The 21622-nt window shown below is 37.2% G+C and overlaps 1 protein-coding gene across 1 annotated transcript; it reads left to right on the forward strand.

Annotated features, from left to right (window-relative positions):
- Window positions 1–17169: 17169 nt before the first annotated feature.
- On the forward strand, window positions 17170–21075 carry LOC122568256. The gene is made up of 4 exons (XM_043727805.1): window positions 17170–17474; window positions 17550–17775; window positions 18114–18616; window positions 19086–21075. The coding sequence occupies exons 1-4, from the start codon at window positions 17170–17172 to the stop codon at window positions 21073–21075; spliced, it is 3024 nt and encodes a 1007-aa protein (XP_043583740.1).
- The last annotated feature ends 547 nt before the right edge of the window (window positions 21076–21622 follow it).

Raw genomic sequence — 21622 nt, forward strand, 5'->3', positions numbered from 1 at the left:
CTTCTTTCATTTTGATGTAAGGTTTGCTCTTACCGGTATTTGTCACGGAAATAATTAATTAGTAGCAGAAAGTTCTCCCACTTTGTCGCTCTTTCCCTCGCTTTTTCTAACCGTGTGGCCTTCTCTTCTTCACTGTACCGACTCATAGCTGCGCTCAGTCGGCTGCTGAACCCCTTTTGCTCATGCAACCCTTATTACCGTGTCGCAGCTCGGTTAACACGAGCGGGTTAATGAAAAGCTCGAGCAAATATAGAATTTCTCGTAAAAACTACAAATTACTGCTGTGTCGGGTGCATAGCCGCGTGCAACGTACTTCGTCCTCCTACTCTTTTCCTTCTTTCACCCCTCTCGCTATCCCGTTTCTCTCTCTTCTTCTTTTCCTTTTTTTCTGTTTTTCGTAATTGTGAAATTATACAACGGTATAATACGCGAGAATAGGAAATAATAAAATGTTTCTGGACGTACTTCGAAGATCGCGTCGGGATTTTATGACGGAGAATTCGCGGGATCGTGCACGAGATGAAAACGCTATTCGAATATGTCCGCGTTTTACGAGTTTTTTCTCGTGCCGCTTAAAAGGCCGAAATGAACGAGCCCGTAAAGTTTTTAATTTCGCAAGAACCGCGCTACCTCTACCATAAATGTACCGTGAAAAAATGCAGCATTCGTCTCGTCAAAAGAATAGAGTAAAACAGCTACGATCAAAATACTAAAGATGCATATTATACGCGTATACCTTTCCTATGTATTAATTAATAAAGGGATAACTGCTGGTAAATTTCGTTCATCCTCGATACTTATATTAAACGATTAAATTTCACCATTGCGGAGTAGCTTTTTTAAAAGATATAATCAGGCTTCCGGATATAAATTATATACCTTTTGGAAGTAATATTTTAATGTTTCACGAGCATAGTAAACTAGGTGTATATATAGCTTCAGTTTACACCCGGTAGCTTCTTCATTTTTGATAATTTTGTTCTTGAATCTGTTCAATTTTTATCTTCAACGTAACACTACTTTTATTATTTGTTTACGCGATACCTAGAAAATCGTTGGAAAAATGTACAAAAATAAATTAACACATACAAATGTAAAAAACGCCAAAAGTATTGAGGTAGATGCTTTAATCAACAGTCAAACAAGTTTAATCAACTGTTTCTATCATATTAGAAGATATGATAGAATTAAGTATTTCTGTTATATACGAAGATATAATATATACTAAGTAAACTATTTCTATCGTATTAGAAGAAATAATCTTAGACGCCACTATTCGATATCTACATCATTAACACAAGAACGATCCAGAAGACATTAAGATGACTCGTTTCCAATGAACCGTTCCAATTGATCGAAACGAATTACGAGCGTCAAAGCAACGCCTCGTTTCTACGATTGCAACCCCTCTTCGATCTCACTTCGTTCGGTACTCGATGTTCAAAGAGCGCATATAGTACCGCGTGATTCAAGACGCAAACACGATGAATTTACGGGTAGGCGTACAAGCAACGGGAATAAAGGCAGCATGCGAGCAACTATGCCATTGCCGGGTTATCTCGCATTATATTATTACACTCGTGGCTAATGTTTGTCAGTTTAAAACCAGGAGCCATTAGCAGGTATTATTTTAGCAGTGATCCACTGTTAGCGAGAACAATGGCGTCACTACGGGTTACGTCCCACGATATTAAATGAGGCGAAGTGATACATTTCGAGGGGATAGTCGAACAAATAGGGATGATGCGGTGATGGCACGAGGGACAGAAAAGGGAGAGGGAGAGAGAGAGAAGGAAATCAGGATAGAAAGGGAGTACAAGGGAGAACGAAAACACGTACAAAGGAAGATAGAGAGGGAACCTGGTCAGAAGCACAAGGGTTGAGAAGAGGAAAGAGACCCAGCACGTATTACGTTACGCCCCTGGGCTGTGTAAATACCACAGCGCTGTAATCTAGAGTTAATGGTGCTCTCATGATACGAATGTCTATTAAAGCCCTCGAAACTTATCTACAAGAACTACCAAGGATGCTCTTTATAAAATGAACTCAATAACACTTACGTGGCTTGCGCCCGTTGCACATTTAATCCCGGTATAAACGAATGCACTACAACGACCTATCGATGCTTCGTTGCTGTGAATATTCAGCTAGAGTGAATTTGCTTGTTTTTTGTACGATCTGTGGTTTATTTACCGACGACGAGATAGAATTTATTTAAGGTTCATTTATCGATTCTAACATAGTTCTAGTATATAGCTATGCATTCTAAAATTAAATTCTGCTAGATTTATTTTATCATCCATGAAATATTTATGAAGTTAATTCACTACGATGGTTAAGTGATTCAGATTAAGTAGCGTTGAGAATGAAACGAAATCTGGCGTGCGCGCGTTTTCAATCGAACAGAGAGAGACGCGAATAATGAAAATTGAATGTGATTTATCGGGAACTGTGACGTGCGATGTCGCATAATATATCAGCCGAGGCAACAGGCGAAAATAATAGTTTGGAGAATTGTAGTCGATATCAATGCGCAACCAGCTGGTTGTGTCTCTGACAGCGCAATTATCTGGTCTCGCTTGCGGTCGTACACCAACCCCTTTTATTATCGCCATCCCTAGAATCAACGCTTCTATCATACACGTTCTACCCTAATGCTCGCGTATTGCCGGGGATTGTCAGATGATATCTATCGAGTCTCGTTATAAATCGCTCCGACATTTTTGCATATATATTAGATTTCTCAATTTTTTCCCTTTTTTCTCGATAATACCACGACGATGTTTCGTCTCTTTAGAAATCTCTAATTTGAAGAAAAAGAATGTAATATAATAAGTCATTGTGCAGCGATTAAGAAACATAAAATTTATATCAATTCATCCTCTAAAATATTTCAATTAAGAAGAAAGAAATGTAATTTGCGTTGTGTAATGTATGTAATTGCGTAATAAGCGTTTCGTTATTAACAAATTTCTGTCTCAAAGAACAGAGAACTCTTGATTTATGCGGTCATAGTGATCAAAATATGCGCACTTGCTAATAGCGATGATTTAGAGTATTCCGATATCTAGTTTCATTGCACGCTATTGATTAAAAGACAATTTGTCTGTCCGTTTATGGTTCTACGTACGTGTGGTTCTGCGGTTTCGAGGTCTCTCTATTATTTCCGGCCGCGGTTACAATACCGATATTGAATGGTAATCAAAATTCGTAGTAATCAAAATTCGCGTACGCACATTCAACTGAAATAGGCAAATGTATTAGATTATACCGCGAAGTGGCTGTGCCGTTTATTTTTGTATCACTGGTATAAAATTTGAAATGCGATAAAAGTTACGGTATGGGATGAACGTCGATGTAAATTGAAATTGTAAACTGAATTTCTCCTTTTTAGATGAGCACCTAAGTTCGAAAATTGATAAAAAGCTTAAGATAATTGAATATATCCACACATGTCAATCCTATCGAATCTGATTCTATTACAAATAGAATGATTTTTTGTAACAGTGAAAAACAATATTTTAAAAGAGTATATAAATACAAATGCAATGATACAAAGCACAGTGTAAAAAACAGAAGAAAAAGAAGAAAAAGAGAAGAAATAAAAAAATAGATATGAAGAACGTTATACAAAAATGCAAAGAGGCGAAATAGAAAAACGGAAGTCATATGTTAGATTAATATTATAATCTATTAATCGTATTACAAAAGAAGTTCAATATCTCTATTCGTCGATAACAATCATCCAAAAGAGGAAGTGTCGACCCTAATCAACTATTCGCTGATACAACGTATCTCCTTATATAATTTAAACGAATACCTTGGTCTCCTCTTATTTCATCGATTATCATCGGGCAAAGTAAAAAGCTCTTTTTCCGGACGACACGCGGACGAATCGATACTTGGAACGGAGAGCCCGAAGGCGCGAATGTATAATAAAATAGAGCCGGTCGTGACAGATGAAATGTTGGAACGGTGGACAGATTCATGCGTACGTGTACACGTGTCGACACGGAACGTCCCCGGCCACGTTAGCACGCACCTGTCAACTCAGAATGTAATCGCGGAAATCAAAGAGACCGTGTTCGACGACGCGAGAGATTCTGCATTGATAGAGCCGCATTTGCCGAGGTGACATCGAAAAGAGACGATCCGAGGGTGTTACTAGGCAGGAAGCCATTTTGAGTTACTGACTTGATTAACGAACAGATTCAGATTCGAAGAGAGAGAGAGAAGGAGAGAGAGAGCCACCGCATGCATCTGTGCCTTTGGCACGAACAGCAACATTGGGAATCCTTGTTTTAACTAGCGAATGGGAATCCTTATGTACATGATAATCGAATAACAATGGTTTCGTTGGTCGGTGTCGTCATGATTATGCGACTGATTATCTTCTACTGCAACGTATACATTTGCCCGCTCATTCGTCAATTATTCTCCTTTGTTTCTTTAACATGAAGTTTATTTCTTTTCTAAACGTTATTCAGTATCGAAAGGAAGATTTAGAAACGTGTCAATATAATACTTATTTTTGGAGATCAGAAATTGTGAATACTAGCGCAGACTCATATCTCTGTGAATGCAACTAAAGAAATGAAACCTAATCAGCGATTTTTTTCACTTATTAAATATTATAAAGAGTACTGTATTTTCGATATTTTATATATTCCAGCATATCGTGCACATTCCGCGATTTTCAATTTTCCATGGATGCAGAAAAATTCTCAGTCCACTATGCAACAGGATAAACGTTATGACGTATATAAATAAAACGTTTATGGATGATACTTACATATTAGAAAACTATTGTTAAATATTTCGAAAGTATATCCAGTATCATGCTCTTCTGGAAGAAACCACTGGATTTCCAAAAGAATCCCCGAAAACGATGCTTCGGTTAACAGCTATGTGTGAGAGAGAGTGAGTGAGAGGGAGAGAGAGAGAAAGAAGTCCTCCAGATGCGGATTCTTTTTGTTGAATCTTTTTCGCGGAATGTTCGCAGTGAAACCGGGAGGGCCGTTTGAGCGTCGAAAAGGAGGAGCAGCGTTGGAGGGAATAGCGACGTTTTAAGACCTTAAATTCTAGATTTATATCGTGAAACGCCAGGCAAAGCCAGGTCTGGCACGATGACAGCTTTCGAATCGCTGGTAACCCTTCGGCCCATGGATGTGATTGGCTGTCTCTAGGGGTGGTGGGTGTGGCCCCCGCGGAAACCATCATCCCCGTCGGACGTCGAGACTTCACGGGATCCCCTCTACTTTTCCATCCCTCTGGAATGTGCAGCTTACCTAAACGAGTCCTCTCGACTCCCCAGGCGTTTTGGAGGGGATCGCTGGAACTTCCTCAAGGGGAAATACTGGAAGGAAGAGGGGTGACAAAAGAAGAGGGAGGTATCTGTGTCTAGGGACGGATAATCGGTCCGCATTACTGCCTCTTTCTCTCTTTTACTTCTTCTCTATCCCTCTTCTTTTCTATCTCCGTCGAACGCATTGTAAAAGTCTGCAATAACGCTTTGAATGATGTCCGCCTCTTTTGCTAGAGGGGAAAATATGATGGAAATTCGTGTGACGTTCGAACGATAATTCCTTTCTGTTCTTATTCAAGTCTTCGTACAGTGATACATGGATCTCTCCTCCATTTAAGGTCAATGATATTTTTTCCTCGTTATCTCGAACGACACATGTACTATGCGTTTTATAGGACTGTGATAAAGGGCGGCAGATTATATGGAAAGATTGTTAAATTATTTTGTTCCCTCGTGGGAACCTTTCCTTTTTAAGGCGAAGGTTCGTTCGCAAGGTGCCGGCTTGTTTTCGATAAGAATGATCCTTGGTTTGCTCTCTTCACAAGGTTTTACAATGGACTTAATTGTCGATGTGTACGTTTTAAGCGATCGAGTTGTTAAATGACTTTTATTAGTTTGAAATTCGTAGATTATACGGTATTTGATAGAGAGAGATAACTATTTTTATGTTCTACCAATCTAGATACAAAGAATTTGAAATGAAATTATAAAATCGAACATATATAGAGAAGTGTACGAGTATAACTAATATTATTAATTGATAACCTAGTTAGAGGTCCAAGAAATATCACTCGAATTCGCATGAACAGAATGTTAAATTAACATTGACTGTGGAATAGGTTGAAGAATGACAGTTGAGTTAAATTCACAAAGATATTTAGGTGTTTCCAAAGGACGAATGGAACTATGCAGATTTTCCGACCTTCACAGCACTTTGACCGTATTCAGACTATCGTTGCATACCTACGAGGGTTCTCAGGCTGAATTTTCATCACGAGAAAACCCGTCGGGATTTCACGCGTCGGCTCGCATTACTGAATCCTACATCGAGTTACAGGGATTATAACGAATCGTCAGCCGAGTACTTAGGTTCCAAGTTTTTTTCACAATAAAGCTTCATACGGTCCTCACAACTCTGTTTACTTTTTATCTTTTTTTTTTTTCACGGTACACGTTATAACACAGCAATCTTCCTATTTTTCTACCACTGCTAAAGCATGGAAATTTGCTTTCCCTTTTTTTTCGAAATAATAACAATAACATTAGTTATAATATAATTACACCGATTTGCTATTTTAACGATGAGACCGATTTAAATAATTCCTGGAAGAGAATATCAGTGTTGCGTTAGTTCTGCACGGCTGGTCACAAGTTGTGTTAAATGAACGCTAACTTTACTGTTAATTATATTAATATAACATGCGCGTTGCATCTTTCGTACGCGATTATATCGTTGTATTATATATCTTAGGTTATATATCTTACATACTGTACAATTTTATATTATTTAAAATTTTTAAGCGTGCAAAATCGCATTCGTTTATTTATTTTCTCGATTTCATGTATAATTAATAATTAATCTTTTTATACAAATCATAAAGCATTACAATAACATTAAATAAGTTAATCTTATGGAACTAATGGTACAATCCTCTCCAACTCTTAGGAAAACAATCGAATTGTTGTTATTTTTCTGACGTCAATGAAACGGATCTTATTAACAATGAAATTGTATATCAAATTTGAAAAATTATGCTCAACTTGTATCATTTGAATTTGTTTAAAGTTTACGGTCTGTGCTATTATATAGTGGACAGAAAATCGTAAAGATTTAAGTCAAAATTCTGAAGATTTTATTATACTCACGTATTTCAACCTCTAAAAGTATCATCCTTTTAGTTTCGTAACTAATTAAGTTACAACTTTATTTTCTACCGCGGTACTTTATGATTTGAAAAGATATAATGAATTTTTATAACAATGTACGCAGACCATTATTATGGGAGTACCATATCACCAAACACGTTATTGCATTCATTATTAAAAAAAGAAGTCCATCTCGAAAGGGTTGAATCATCTTCTGTTTAAGCATTATTGATAAATTCATCTCGTAAATATAATTGACATCATTTTTTAAATATGACGTAATTTTTCAAATATCGTTCATCCATAAATCGAATAAAATTTCGAGTTCTTATACCGATGGAGAGATCGGACGATGACATTATCATAACGATTCGAACAAAGAGCGAAGGGATGGTTTTGGGGTAATTCGAACCGGGACTCTCGTCGCGTGCACTAAGTGTTCCTCTGGCGCTTCGAGCAGAAAATATATCGGCGAGGGTGGTGGTGCTGGCGCTATCATGGCGCTCGGGGCTCATGCAGCTGACGGCTCAATTATCTCAGCGAGGGTCTCACACAGTCACGCCTGCGACCAAACCTACCCCCCGGTACTTACTCTCAGCATCCTTGAAACAGCCAACCCCAACTCCATTGTCCTCCAGCTATTAACTGCCTCTTCTCGTCCCGAATGAAGGACTCGTTGCTTTCGAATGCTTTGACTCCTGTCACGCAATCGGGTGCCATTGACTGCTCCGATAACGCGTTCTCTCATTGGCGAGCTAATCCTTTTCGAGGATTCACCCGGCTGACGAACGAGCCACGCGTGATCGAATAATTCATAGTCCGAATTGAAATTAATTATGTATTTGCTGCTTCTTTTTTATAGCTGTTCTTTAATTTTTTTATTTAACCCAATATTTAAATTTGTTTTACAATGTATGTATAATACAATCACGGTGTGATTTATGAATCAGATTAGAGGAAGAGACACTTTAGCAATTTTAACTTGAACTCTGCTTCCAAATTGCAAGATCGTAGATTACTAAATACAAATTGAATATTCTCCTTTTTATCTTCAGATATAATTTTATTATTTATATTTATTATTTTAAAGTAGCTATTCAAAAGAAAAATAAGATAAGAGATTGAACGGTATGATTTAAGAGAGAATTATTTCAATCGTATGAATCGTAATCATTATATTGAATTAAAAGATTTAATTCAATTGTATCATTTTATCAGAGTCTTATTAGAGTGTACTATCTCGAGCTAGAAATAGAATTATGGAACACTTCTTGAACAAAGCTAATATCAAAGAAGTAGTATAAATTCGCGTTTGATTTTATTCAGAATCAGAAAATGCTGATGCTAAAAATATTGTGTTCTAGACGGATCCTATTTAAAAATATAATAGCCTAACGTGCGTATATAACTCGTGTTCGATTTCTTCACTTGAGATTAGGGTGCAAACAGTGGACAATTAAGGGTACCGGAAGTCAATATCTTGGACGATAGTCTTTCTTTGAAACCGGTAATGTGGCCATTAGTAGACACTCCTTATCCTGTTTTGGCATAAATTTAAACGAACAATTTTTGACATAGTTACCTATTTAACTTGCAAATATCTAAGATGATACTATTGTCAATAACAAAACATCAACGTCTTTATAAAGTATTTGATTAAGATAGTTGAAGGAATGAAAGGTCGAAAATTTGACTCGTTAAATATAAAAGTAAATGAAATCTTCTGTCTCAAATCGATTGATCTCACGGTTTTAACGTAGAACGGATTTCTCTTGCAGGTTTCCTTCGTTTGAGCTTCTTCGGTGCACTAATGGAAATGAAATCCCTTAGGATAAAGGCTCCGACAGCAGCTCCGACAAAGGTGAGTTCAGTCGACCCTAAAACTCAATCTCACCCCCGGCGTTACCTGCTCACGCTCTTGTTCATCGTTTCATTTGATTACAAGAAAACATTGAAAATGCCCGACCACGCTAGTCCCTCGTTACAGCGAGTTAATCAACCTATAAATTAATATTATCCGGCCTGTCTTCCTTAATAGGGGAAGATCAACGTCGAATAAAACCGGCTACCTTTCCGAAGGGTGATCGAAACCGATAAAAAGTTGAAGTCCACCTTCCCTCGGTGAGAAGAAGTTCGAGGAAAAGAGTTTAATTAGTAATTAGACTACCCCCTCGTTCTTTTAAATTGGATTAGATCCTTTTTGGTGAAAAGTCAGATTTTCTTTAAAGATCAATGCGGTTATGAGTACTTACTACGGGGCTTATTAATCGATGGTAAATGGTAAAATTATCTTGCGAGAGGGATTCAGCATATTTTATCTATTGTAAATTCTAATTTTACATTAAGAACTATAATCCAGACTGAAACATTGGAGATCTTAATCATTGGTACATGAAGATTCTCTTCTATAGTTATATTTTGAAATTGAATTCTGTTTATCAACCATGAAGTAATAAGTGATAAGTGAAATTGATTTATCTAGCCGAATAAGAGAAGGGATAATATGACAGATTAAGTATCGCGCTTCGCAAAATTTTCTGCTACAGTTACGAGAGAAGTAAACAGAAAACAATTACATATTAGACGTTTGTATTGTTGAAAAGTCGGCGTGTTTAAAACATTCTTTTTGTAACGCGCATGCTCGCTCGTTAAACGAAACGAGCATCGCATCCGAGATAATTTAAAGAGCGGAGAAGAAAATGCTAGAAGGCTGAGGATCAGGATAACGATGGTTTACATAAAGCTGCGCGACGAGAGTTTATGACTCTCAATACGAAGGCGGTTGTTTGCCCGTTTCCGTGTTCTTCTTTCCGCCCCGGTGTCTCAACGGGGGCTTGGAAAAAAGATCCCGACAAAGAAGAAAGGAAGACTGCTCGTTAGGATGGCGAGAGCGAAACGAGAAAATAAAACAACGTGGACCGGTACCAGCAGCGAGGAAACAGCGTTCATCGCTCTTCTTCACGCGCGACTTCCTCCTACGTCATCTCGTTACGTACGAGGAAGAGCAGGTAACGTTCCGCAAAGTGAACGTCGAGGAAGAGACTCCCTTTTTGCAAATACGGATCGTGCGCTGTCCTTTTACACAGCCCCGTTGTCTTTTCTTTTCTATCTGATTCGTCGACGGGGTCAGACAAAGGAAACGGAGAGAAGGCGCAACTAAAAAAAAAAAAAGAAAATATGAAAGGAAAAAGGACAAAAGACAAAAGAACTTTTGATATTTCGAAGTCTCGTTAGTATCAAAAATGTCGAAAAATGAAACAATCTCAAGAATATTTGAAATATCGAATTTTTATGTTTATTCGCTGCACGGTAAGATACAAAAATAAATGGACTGGTAGTGGAAGTAAGTATCAATGAAATTCAATGGAGGTAGCGATGCTGTTATATACTTAAATTTTATATATTATACGTATATCCGTATAGTATGTAGATTATTCAGTAAATGATTGAAATTAATATTTACTCTTTTTTTCGTAGACAATCTGTATTTGGACTGTATTGGACATTGTCTGTCCACTTATTTTGGTCCCCGATTTCATATTCTGTGTCGCGAATTAATTTTTTCTTCGTTTCTACTCAGGTAAGAAGACGATAGAAGTGGAGGTATCGGCAGCGAAAGACGGTGGAGAACTTGCCGCGTAGTATCTGGGAGTAGTTCGACGGTCGCATTGCTTATATTGAATCTGTCGGGGGCAATAAAACAGTCGTTGGCTGGAATGTCGTGTTTCAATCGTTCCGCTATTGTGGGACTTGAGAGAGATATGGTACTATGTTCAAATTTTATACGCCTGTAGTTATATGTTTTGCGAGGCACATTGATCACGTAACAACCGGTGCATGTATTTTCCTGTAAGTATACCCATGTACATATTATCCTGAAGAACGGGTGCTGAGGGAGGTTTTTCTCATTTATATGGTTGCGATGGAAATTGATAGGTTATACAATGATAAATAACAGAAGCTAATAAAGCAGCCTATTGTTGAGATCAGAGAAAAAGAGGAAGAGAAAAAATGATATTGCTATCTAAAATCTATGTCTAGTAGTACAACATACAGGTCGATTTTTTTTTTTTTTTTTAGAATTTAGAGATATTTTTCAAATTTATAATATGAAAATATTTTGCACTCTGAGATACACACTACCTTTTTTTCAATTTTACAATGAAATGAAAAACACACTTCTAGATTTACATGTCAATAAAACATCAATTATTTTTTCCCTTTTTCTGTATCCAAATTATCTCATACAATATATAGAAACGTAGATGCCATTTCAAAACTATATTTACATCAATCCAAGAATTTCGATCTCGAATCTTTCGTTGCTATTTCTAACCATTTATATCTATGTCACAAATAAGACTTCCCTTAAATCTATCATTCACATTACCAGTCAACTTCTCTCCATCACCGTATATCCCTATCATTTTGAAATTATCCTTTCAATTGCAATATTGAATAATCGAAGATGAAACTCTCTCTACACCTATCGGTTCCGTAGGTATCGGATCTATTCGAGGGTTTAACGGTGTTTCACGAACGATTAAAGGAAAGATCACGGAAGCCTCGTGGCTGTAATTCAAACGCGGTTTATTGTCACGACACGTTGCATGGTAACGTACCCCATAGACTCACTCCTTGCTCGTTCTTCCCCCACCGGAAACCATTTGTCCAGGCATAGCCACAGAGTGTGTAAACACGTGGAGAAGGGGGTTTGGCCTCTCCCGTACGAGGTTACGAGGGTGCACCACGGATATGGTGAGGCAAAACCGAGCCGAGGGGTAGGGGGTTGATTTTCGTTGCGGGATGTAGGCGCAGAGACCGGGTGCAGAAATCGTGTGGGTTTCTATCCCCGCGGGCTATATCCCCGGAATCAGCTGCCAGATTATTCTATTACCGCGTATCAACATGGGGTTTGTTTAGTCTGAAAACACGAGCCCGCCACATTGTTTCAGCCAGATAAAGAATTTAACGTCGGGTAATTAAAAGGACTGGCCTCGGGGACAGATCCGTCGAGGGGCCACCAGGACAGTTCTCTTACCTCGAATGTACGTTTCATCGTCTCCGACGGCGTTCTCGCGCCCGTAAATCTCTCCTGGGGACATTTTAAGCCTCCGTTTAGTTTCACGACTGTTCGCCGACGCGATTCCACCGTGGTAATTTATCGTTGCCACGTGCATCCGAGATTGATACCGAAATTGACGGCATATGATGAAGTATCGGTGGAAGTGAACACTGCGAAAAGTAACGTCGAATTTTAGACACGATCTTGCTGTTTTATGTCTATGCTAGAGTGTAAGGTAAAATTTGAAATTCCCTTCTTGAAGATAAGAGGAATAATTGAACTTCTTGAAATAGAAAACTTTGGAAATATATATATATATATAAAAGAGTTCTTTAATCTTCTTAAAACGTTTGAATTTTATTACATTAAACTATGTATTTGAAAGTATCTTAGTGAAATTTTGTAAAATTTTCTATACGTTCAAATATAGGAAAATCACGCCAAATCTGAGAGACCTCATTGCAACGTTTGATAATCCGGAAAAACACTGTATCAGTCCAGGGTTAAGACGTATTTTATTTGAAATTTTGCAAATGTTTCCCTTATAATTACTGGTGATACCATGTATTATTTATATCAAAAACTACCAGAGATCGAAGACGTCTAGCAGAGTACAGATGATACCTGTTAACGTCGATAGGAAGTGCAGGACTATAATTAAAAGTATATTGATTTCGCCTGTTCGAATTACATTTGGAGAGGATCGTATCAATGTAATCGTTCTGCTCAATTTAATTATTGAGGGTTGAAATTTTGTAAATGTTTGCAAACATTCGTGTGAATTTTGATGGTGCATTTTTCCGCGTATGTGTAATACATGCAGATGTGAATCGTGGCATTCGTTGGAATACACGTGTAGTAGGTAGTTTCGTATGTAGGGATGATGCACTGTAATAAAAATTTTCTCACATATAAATCACGTGTAATTCTTCGTTATAACGAGCCTAAAACATTTAAAATCTATTATTTTTAAATTATCTATATTTTTATCTTCAAATTGCATCTAACGAAAGAAAGGGAAATCACGTATAAAACATAAATTTAATTCTACCTTCTATATTAAATATAGCGTAACTAACGTTTTACCCAAAATTCATATATAAAACATAAATTTAATTCTAGCTTCTATATTGAATATAGTGTTAACTAACGTATTACTCGAAAATCAAACGCGTCACTTCCACATCCACTTGATACAATGGTAATAGCATAATAATGTCGCATAACTAACATAAACATTGTTTGATCATTAAGCGTGTCGCATGGTGTGGTAATATTGTTCGCTACTTTTACATGGCTAACGTAATTACAACACTTCGATAGCTACAACCCGCTCGAATCGTACATGATTACGCGCTAACGATTGCTTGTAAATATTTGCCTTAGCAGCGCATGTATAAATAACGCGAATTACGCGAAAAGTGTTACCATCAGGTTTGACACGAACTTTCGAATTTACGTAAACTGTCGTTTGACACAGATAATTAAGATATCTACTTGTTGTATTAATCTTGCATCGATTCATTAATATCAGTTAATAAGTTATTGTGCAAGAGAATTTCAGAATATTCTAATGCTTATATATTTATAATTGATATTGACGTTTATCTTTCATAGAATTATCAAAATTATTCAACGAAACGAAAAAAGAAGAAGAAAGGAAAAGAAACGAAACAGAGAGTATATCTGTCGTTCATGAATGGAGAGTGTCTATGGACACTTTAAAAAAATTTGGTTCCCATTCGAGTGACCGTTTTTCTCGTCGCGGTGAGAACAGACAGAAATTGTCAGCGGGAAAATAACGAACCGTCAGTCGATTCGTCGCCGTCGAAACAATAACAATCGGCGTGTGCTCGACGATGCAGTAATTAAAATAAAATTAATTGGATTGGTCGTGTGCGCGTTCCCGTACGGGAACTTTCGAAGGAGATGGCTGTACAGCCGTAGGGGCGTTTTGTGCGTTATTGCATATAATGCACTGTTTATTCTGCATTCTCCCTCCACACCCCTCTTTCGTATACATGCACGTACATATATACGCGGCAATCCGCTTCTTCTCTCCTCTTTGCTCTTCATGAATCTTTCCGGACCGGATATGTACGGTCCAATCGTTGGGTTTAATGGATACGCCTTCGGTTCTGCCATTGTGATCTTCAATTCCTTCCTACTTTTGCTATTTATGTATATTTGCGATATATAATGATGTATGGTTTATTAATAATCTGCAAATTTTTATGCATTTATGTGAGATTTTATGAACGCAGAGATGCACAGAATGTGATTGCCATGAAGTATACGTAATATTCAAAAAATATATAAATCCAAAATAAAACGCTCGGTATAGTGTTCAGCGAGTAGAACAAATCTTGAAAATATGAAATTGCATAAATATCTAAAATTTATTAGTATATGTGAGTTCATGAATCAGATTTTGTTAATGGAACCGAAATTTTAAATGGGCAATTCGTAATGGAAGATTGTGCAAAGTAGAAATTAGGTAATTTCGTCGAAATTCAGTTAAAAGATTCTTGATTTAATTTGTGATAAACAGCGACATTTGACAACCGGATATTCAAGAGCAAATTTCATTAATTAATTTGAACATATACAGCTTCAGCGTCACAACAAAATGGTGGGAGGGACACACGAATAAGATATATCCAACCTTTTACTTAAATTCTACCTCGAAGTAATGATATCACGAAATTCTTTATTACGACTGCTTATAACAAGATGTTTGTATGTATGGAATAATTAACTCTCTCTCTCTCTCTTTTATTTACCCTTTACTCCGGCAATCTTACTATTTAATTAAGTCTGCTTCTACAGTTCTGTCACACCCTGTATATGGAACAGTAAAGTTGGTGCTTCTGCAAAGCAATTATTAATTGGGGAACAAATAATATTAATATGCAAATGTAGGGGAAACCTGTAGAATAAGTACGCGTTAATATCGTGTTTCGAAAGTAATTTAAATACCGATGTTATTGAAATCTGCGTCGACATCGGGAACATTCGATCCAAGTTCCTTTTTCCCTCGTGTTATCTTGATTCGCAGGTAATTCATACCTACTACGTGGCCACGTCTTCTCGTGGGATAATAATTCATTTCAACCAGCTTTCGAGATTTAGCCGTATTCAACTGATCGATCCACCTTTTCTCGATGGAACTGTGCGCGAGCTTGGTTCATTAAAATTTCAACGACCGAGTTATCTTGATCTTTGATTTGCTCGGCGAAACTTCGCTCCACTGTGGAACCTTGCGGGGATCAGGCCGATTTCAGCTTCAAATTCACTTTGACTTCGACTGCTGCTCGCATTCCCACGGGATACATCGGTGGACCCGTTCGAACCTCTTCTTCTCGTTTTACTAGAAAAATCGAGCAAACGACACTCTGCTCCATTTTCGTTATCTCGATAGATAGATAGCCGTTAAAGAATATATCTAGCTGCACTTAAAGTTCGAGAAGACCACTCCATTTCGACGCTCTGTGTATACGTGTCATTTAGCCAGAGAAATATTTTCAGTAATTCTATTGATAATTCTTATGTAGTTATGATTATTTTATTCTTTACTTAGAAATAAAATATTTTGATTTTGTCGCAAATCTTCTACTAAATTCCGTAAATTGACTCGATTGGGTCGATTGCAACTTATTAAATTTTGTTATATTGTAAATAATCTTCTTTGATATTTTACATTATTTCCCTACTTTGTTAATATAGTCAATTATATTCATATTAAAAATATATTATATTATATCGTAATATTTGCAAAGATTAATTAGTTCACACTTCTTTGTAAATATGTTTATGCAGTAACGTATTTGGTAAATAATAAAATATCTTATTGTTACGTTTTTTAACGGGCAATGTAAATTTATATATTATCGTTGATGTCACGAAACGGTAGTAACTTTTGCTTCTAATTATTAATTGTTACTTGTAAGCGGAAGTGTATATCTATTCATATACATTTTAAAGTATAAATGTTTTTCTTTAAATGACGAAAATATGTTTCGAAACGTTTGCAACAAGAATTATTTGTGGTCAATGCATGAGCAGGGCTCTTAAATAATGATCAGAATATTACCCGAAAAGTAAGGTTTCACGTTATTTCCATCGTGTGCCGGCGTAATTTTATAAACACTTTGAAAATTTTGTGTCACGGTCTGGCTTCGTGCGCTGAGATTGCTTGCCGTTTTAAGGTTTCGTCTACTACGGAGGAAAATAATTACAAAATCACAGAACGGAACACTTTAAATCTTTCGTCAGCCCTTTTGAGAAGCTGCATTTATTCAGCTTCCCCGGTTGGCTCCGACGTTCCCAAATAGCTATTCATATTTCGGGAAGTATATTTAAGCGGGGAAAAAATGTTTAAGCGCGACGCAATTCCTTCGTTATTAAATAGACTCGCAGAACGCAAGAGAGACAATAAAGCATTTTTATTACAGTGTTTTTCCCTCTTCCTATTTTCGTCTCCGCCTGCATGTCCATCCGTGTCGAACCGATTGACATATAGAACAAAATTATTTTTCAATTTTTCGCATCGAAAATACTTTTCGATGACAAATTCAAATTCCACGAGAAAAACGTATGTCACGTGTATAGTCGATGCCGCTTATCACTTGTCAGGTTATATCAAAATTTTCTATCGAATCATGGTTAAACTATCTACAAAGATGTAAAAAATGATATAAAAAGAGCTTCAGAATGATCGTTTAATCTTACAAACTAAATTATCGTGAAATATTATCCTGATATTAACCCTAGTTAAAAATGAGTTGACTTAATTTGCTTGAGATACAATATCTACAAATTCGGTAAAATCGTGTTAAATTGTTAAGTGCAAAATTAAAAGGTGCAAAAGTTGAAAAGTGCAAGAGTTAATAATTCATCGATAGAGAAGTAAATAAGAAGAAATCGAGGGAAAATGGCCGAGATTGAACCAACCGATGAAGATACTACGACCGAATACCTCGACGACACTACAGACATGGAGGTTACGGAGGATACAGAGGGTACAGAAGATACAGAGCGGGAAGGAAAAGACGAAGAAACTGTAACCGAGGAAGAAACAGTAAAGGAAGGAGAGGATGAAGGTGTCGTAGAATATGAAGATGCATCCACAAAAGTTAGAAAGAAACACGGGAAGAAGAAACTGAAAAGTTGGATGGAACGATGTATGAGAGAAAAATGGAAATGCGACATGCCGCTTTGGCAACTTTACATGAAAACGTAAGAAACGCTGAAGCAGCCACGTATTTGTTATATGATTAATGTTTCGTGTGATCAGCTTCACAATTTTCTCAGATTCGTAGAAGACTACAAGCAACGAGAGAAGGATGATATTTTTAAACATAGAAAGCCTGCTGATCTTAGAAAATTTCCTCGTGTTCAATCGTCGGAAGATCTGCCCACCCATTACAAGTGTTTACCACTTAACGTTTTCCAGGTGAAGGATCAATCGAAATTGCCTGACAAATTAGATCGATCGAAGATGATACGAATCTGGCAGAACATGCGTGCAAACATACCTGTTAGTAAATAATCGAAGTGTAATTTGTTACATGAATTACATAGAAATGTTTGAGACAAATTGGGCATATTTTGTCAACGATAATTAGTAATGATCTTTTGGGATGAAAATCAATTACAGTGGTCCTGCTCCAGGCAATTATATCACTCATGCAAGACTATTTTTATATATTTTATTAAAATCTTAATGTTCAAATTAGGTATTGTATCTTGAATTTTTATTTAAAACTACACTTCGTTCGAACATGTATAACAATCCCAAAATAACGAATAACTAAAAATAAATTATACAGAAATATTCCAATATAAAAAGATCCTCAATTACGAATACTTCATCAGGTACACCTCTCCAAATCCGACACAGCGATAGAGCCACAGATATCAAAGACCGATGACGATAAATGGCCAGGAATGTGGCCGTGCACGACGAGAGACATGGCAAAAGAATTGCTGGAGAGACGAAGGCAAAAGCGAATGAAACAAAAAGATCTGTTTCCCTGCGATTCGGACTATGTACGCGATGGTTTTCAAGATCCGAGCAACGATTATTCCGATCGTAAGGAATTAGGTCATGCTCGAATTCCACAATCTTGTCCTCTATCAACCAAGGAGCTGCTAGTCGATCGTGCTGCTGGTGAACAGCACGGTTTAGTAGACGGTGATTACATCATTTTCGAGTTACCCTCGAAAGCTCGGGGAACCAGGATCTACGCAGATGTATGTCTTCGAGGGTTGAAGGGTATGCATTTGCCAGAATTGGGAGTTCTACGAGCGCGCAAAAGGACGTGGAAGTTCTGCTTTTATCAGGCGATCGTTGCTCTTCTAGCTAAGACACAACTGAGGTATCTGTTGAACACATATCTCATAAAGCTTAAAGTGTTTGGAGAATTTGCACTTTTGAGATTTAGGATCTTTTATTTTCTTTCTTATTGGATGAATCGCAGATTACAATTGTATTATAAAAAGATTGAAAAGATCTGTGTGAATGTCTGATTAATTTTTGATAGAAGATTAATAATGTAAATTGTATTTGGAATAATTAGAGGTTTCAAGATTTCTTTTTCCTTTTTATTCCTTTTTATCCGCAAGGAAATTGGAAAGTTCTGTGCGAATATTTTATCAATCGTTGATAAAAGATTCGTAATATGAAGTTTACATAGAATAATCAGAGGTATTTCTACGATAAGAGAAATATTATACAGTAGAACTGTTTCGTATAGAGTATTGTACCTTTAATCTTTCACGCATTAAATTACGTAAATAATAAATTGTCCCTCTATAACATGTAATGAATAGATGTATTTCTATAAGATACAAGTATGCCTGGAGCGCGAACATCGATTATGTGTACGATCACGCGTGGTTGCTCTACACCCACATGGGTATGATCAATATCAAGGACAAGCAAAGGCTAGACGACATCGTCGTGTACAACTACAAATACAGCATCGAAGTAAGATTGATTCAAGAATTAAACGACGTTCCAATCGTCACTGATATTCCATGGGATTACGAGGAAAAGAACATGCGACGAAAAATGATCCTGGAACGAAAGGAACTGATGAACGTTAAACTGGAAATCGGTTCCGAGAAAATAACCGATGAACAAATAGCGCCAGTTCATAGAGGCATTAAGAGAGTCCAGGAGTGGTTCGACAAACTTAAAGTACGTTATCGTAACTGTATATTCCGCACCACCCGATTCTCCGTAGCATTTTGGAAAGACAATCTATTCTGGTACTTATACAATCCATATCGATGCGACGAATTCGGCTATTGGGACGATAACGGATATGCTTGCATCTTGAAGTTTTGCTCCAAAGAATCTCTTACAAGGCATCTGATGATTCTTCTATTAAGAGCTTACGTTTATACTACTCCAAAACCGAGCAAGGAGGAACTAGAAAAGAAACCAGAAACTGATACAGATGCAATGGCTATGGAGCAACCAGTAGCTGCAGAAGATCTTGAAACTACGGAACCATCACTAACCACGGAACAGGCAGAAACTGCAACAGAATCGGGCGTTTCGGAAGAACCCAACGTTGAACGGCAAGCAAGTGGTCCGAACGAATCGGTTCGTACACAGCCATCAGGAACAAGCTATTGGAAAGAAGCAGGTGCTACACGGCAACCAGAAACAGCCGAAGAAGAGGCAGAAGAAAAATTCTTCACAATCCAAATTTTCCACGTGTCCCATCTCTGCTGCCAGATTCACAATCTTAAATTACTTCAACGAGGTGCACCAAAGCCACTTAAGCGCTACGTGAAGAAGAAGACCATCGACGATTGTCCTTTCGATCCTCTAGACATGAGAGATCCATGCGCGATCGAGCAAGAGGAAGGCGACCTCAAGGAATCGATCGAAAAACCAACATGGCTGAAACTGTACAAGATCACTTGGACGAAATCACTAGCTGTTCCTCAGAAGAAAAAAGGCAGCAAGGAACTCGGCCTAGGGAAGATGCGCTGGCATCAATACGTCGTAGAAGAATCAAATAAATTATTTTCTTTATGGGGTGAGATTCATATCACGGATGGTATGTTCGAGAGAGAAAACCGCGGGATGCAAACGTACGCTTGTTACGTGGTTTGCGCTGGTATGACAAGAATTATGGCGCCTGAGTATTGGAGTTCGAAGACACTGGACGTGATTGTTATGTGCGGAGACAGATATTACACGCATAGTAAATTAGAAGCAGAATTTAAATCCACGAAAAATGAGTATAGTCACGTGAATTGTTGGAACAGGTATTTGATGAGTCATTTTAAGATCGGCGAGACGATGTTCGAAGCAAAGGTTCTGCCAGCAATTTGTGGTAGGTTGTATGCGAAATCTGGCAAGTATTTATGGCAATCTTTAGAACAGATGTTCCTCAAGTATAAATTTGGTATTTTAACGTGCGAAAGCTCCTGTTTAGGCGTGTTTAAATTTTGTGGCGCTTATTATATGTGTGACGTTAACTCTTTGGGTTCACCGTTGTTTTCGTACGGAGAGGGAGCAGTTTATCTGTTAAGAGCCACGTATTTTTTGAAATTCATCACGGTTCTAGTGTTGACGATCGGTTCACCGGAATGCAGTCAGTTTGCTCTGAACCCTATCGAAATATTGAAGGTCGTCGATGTAGGTCCTTCTGTGTTTCCTGTTGGAAGAGCTGAGAAGAAGGATAGAGCTAAAAGAGGTACCAAAGTGGAGTGCCCGTACGACGAGGAGAAGAAAAAACAGATGAAAAAGTGGAAGCATAAGAGAGCGGAAACCGCACGAACTATCGATAAATTGTGCTGTAAAGGTGGAGGATGATCGTTAGATTCTTGTTTAATTCCTCTTGTAAAATTTAAATTGTTTATATGTAATACCTACATGCAATCTAGTTCGAACTCTACTTTAGTATTTTTTAGTCTCTTTTTAGTCTTTAGAATGTGACTTATTTCGATAAAGATTTTTAGTTTCATTGAAATTATTGTATTTATGTAATCTTCATTTGAGAAGATTAATAAAGGGATTATCATATGTTGTGAATATGTTAAATGGAATTTTTATAAATTAGTAATTTTATGTATTTACTAATTGAATGATAAATCATGATAAATCATGATAAATCAAATCTTTAATCGTTCTGCTATCATAGTGGGCTGTAACAAAAAGATGTACTTCAAAAGATATTGCCAAGCTTTATTCAGCTTGTATTTAAGTATCTCATTGTAGCTTAGTATCTTTATTTATATCAAAATAAATCTGCTCTATTCCATCTAATATTTGTTAAGTATCGAAAGCTTCTAACCAAATCATTTTATCTATAGTGTAAATTAAAAGATATCAAAAGTCTGCAATAAGGATTAGCTAAGCA

This window comes from Bombus pyrosoma, linkage group LG6 (assembly GCF_014825855.1).
Source record: "Bombus pyrosoma isolate SC7728 linkage group LG6, ASM1482585v1, whole genome shotgun sequence".
NCBI lineage: Eukaryota > Metazoa > Arthropoda > Insecta > Hymenoptera > Apidae > Bombus > Bombus pyrosoma.

Excerpts from the sequence above, each read along its gene's own strand:
- LOC122568256 (XM_043727805.1), top strand. The coding sequence starts at position 17,170 with ATGGCCGAGATTGAACCAACCGATGAAGATACTACGACCGAATACCTC. Across the intron at positions 17,776-18,113 it reads ACATGCGTGCAAACATACCT|GTACACCTCTCCAAATCCGA; the intron begins GTTAGTAAATAA and ends ATACTTCATCAG. Across the intron at positions 18,617-19,085 it reads CTAGCTAAGACACAACTGAG|ATACAAGTATGCCTGGAGCG; the intron begins GTATCTGTTGAA and ends TATTTCTATAAG.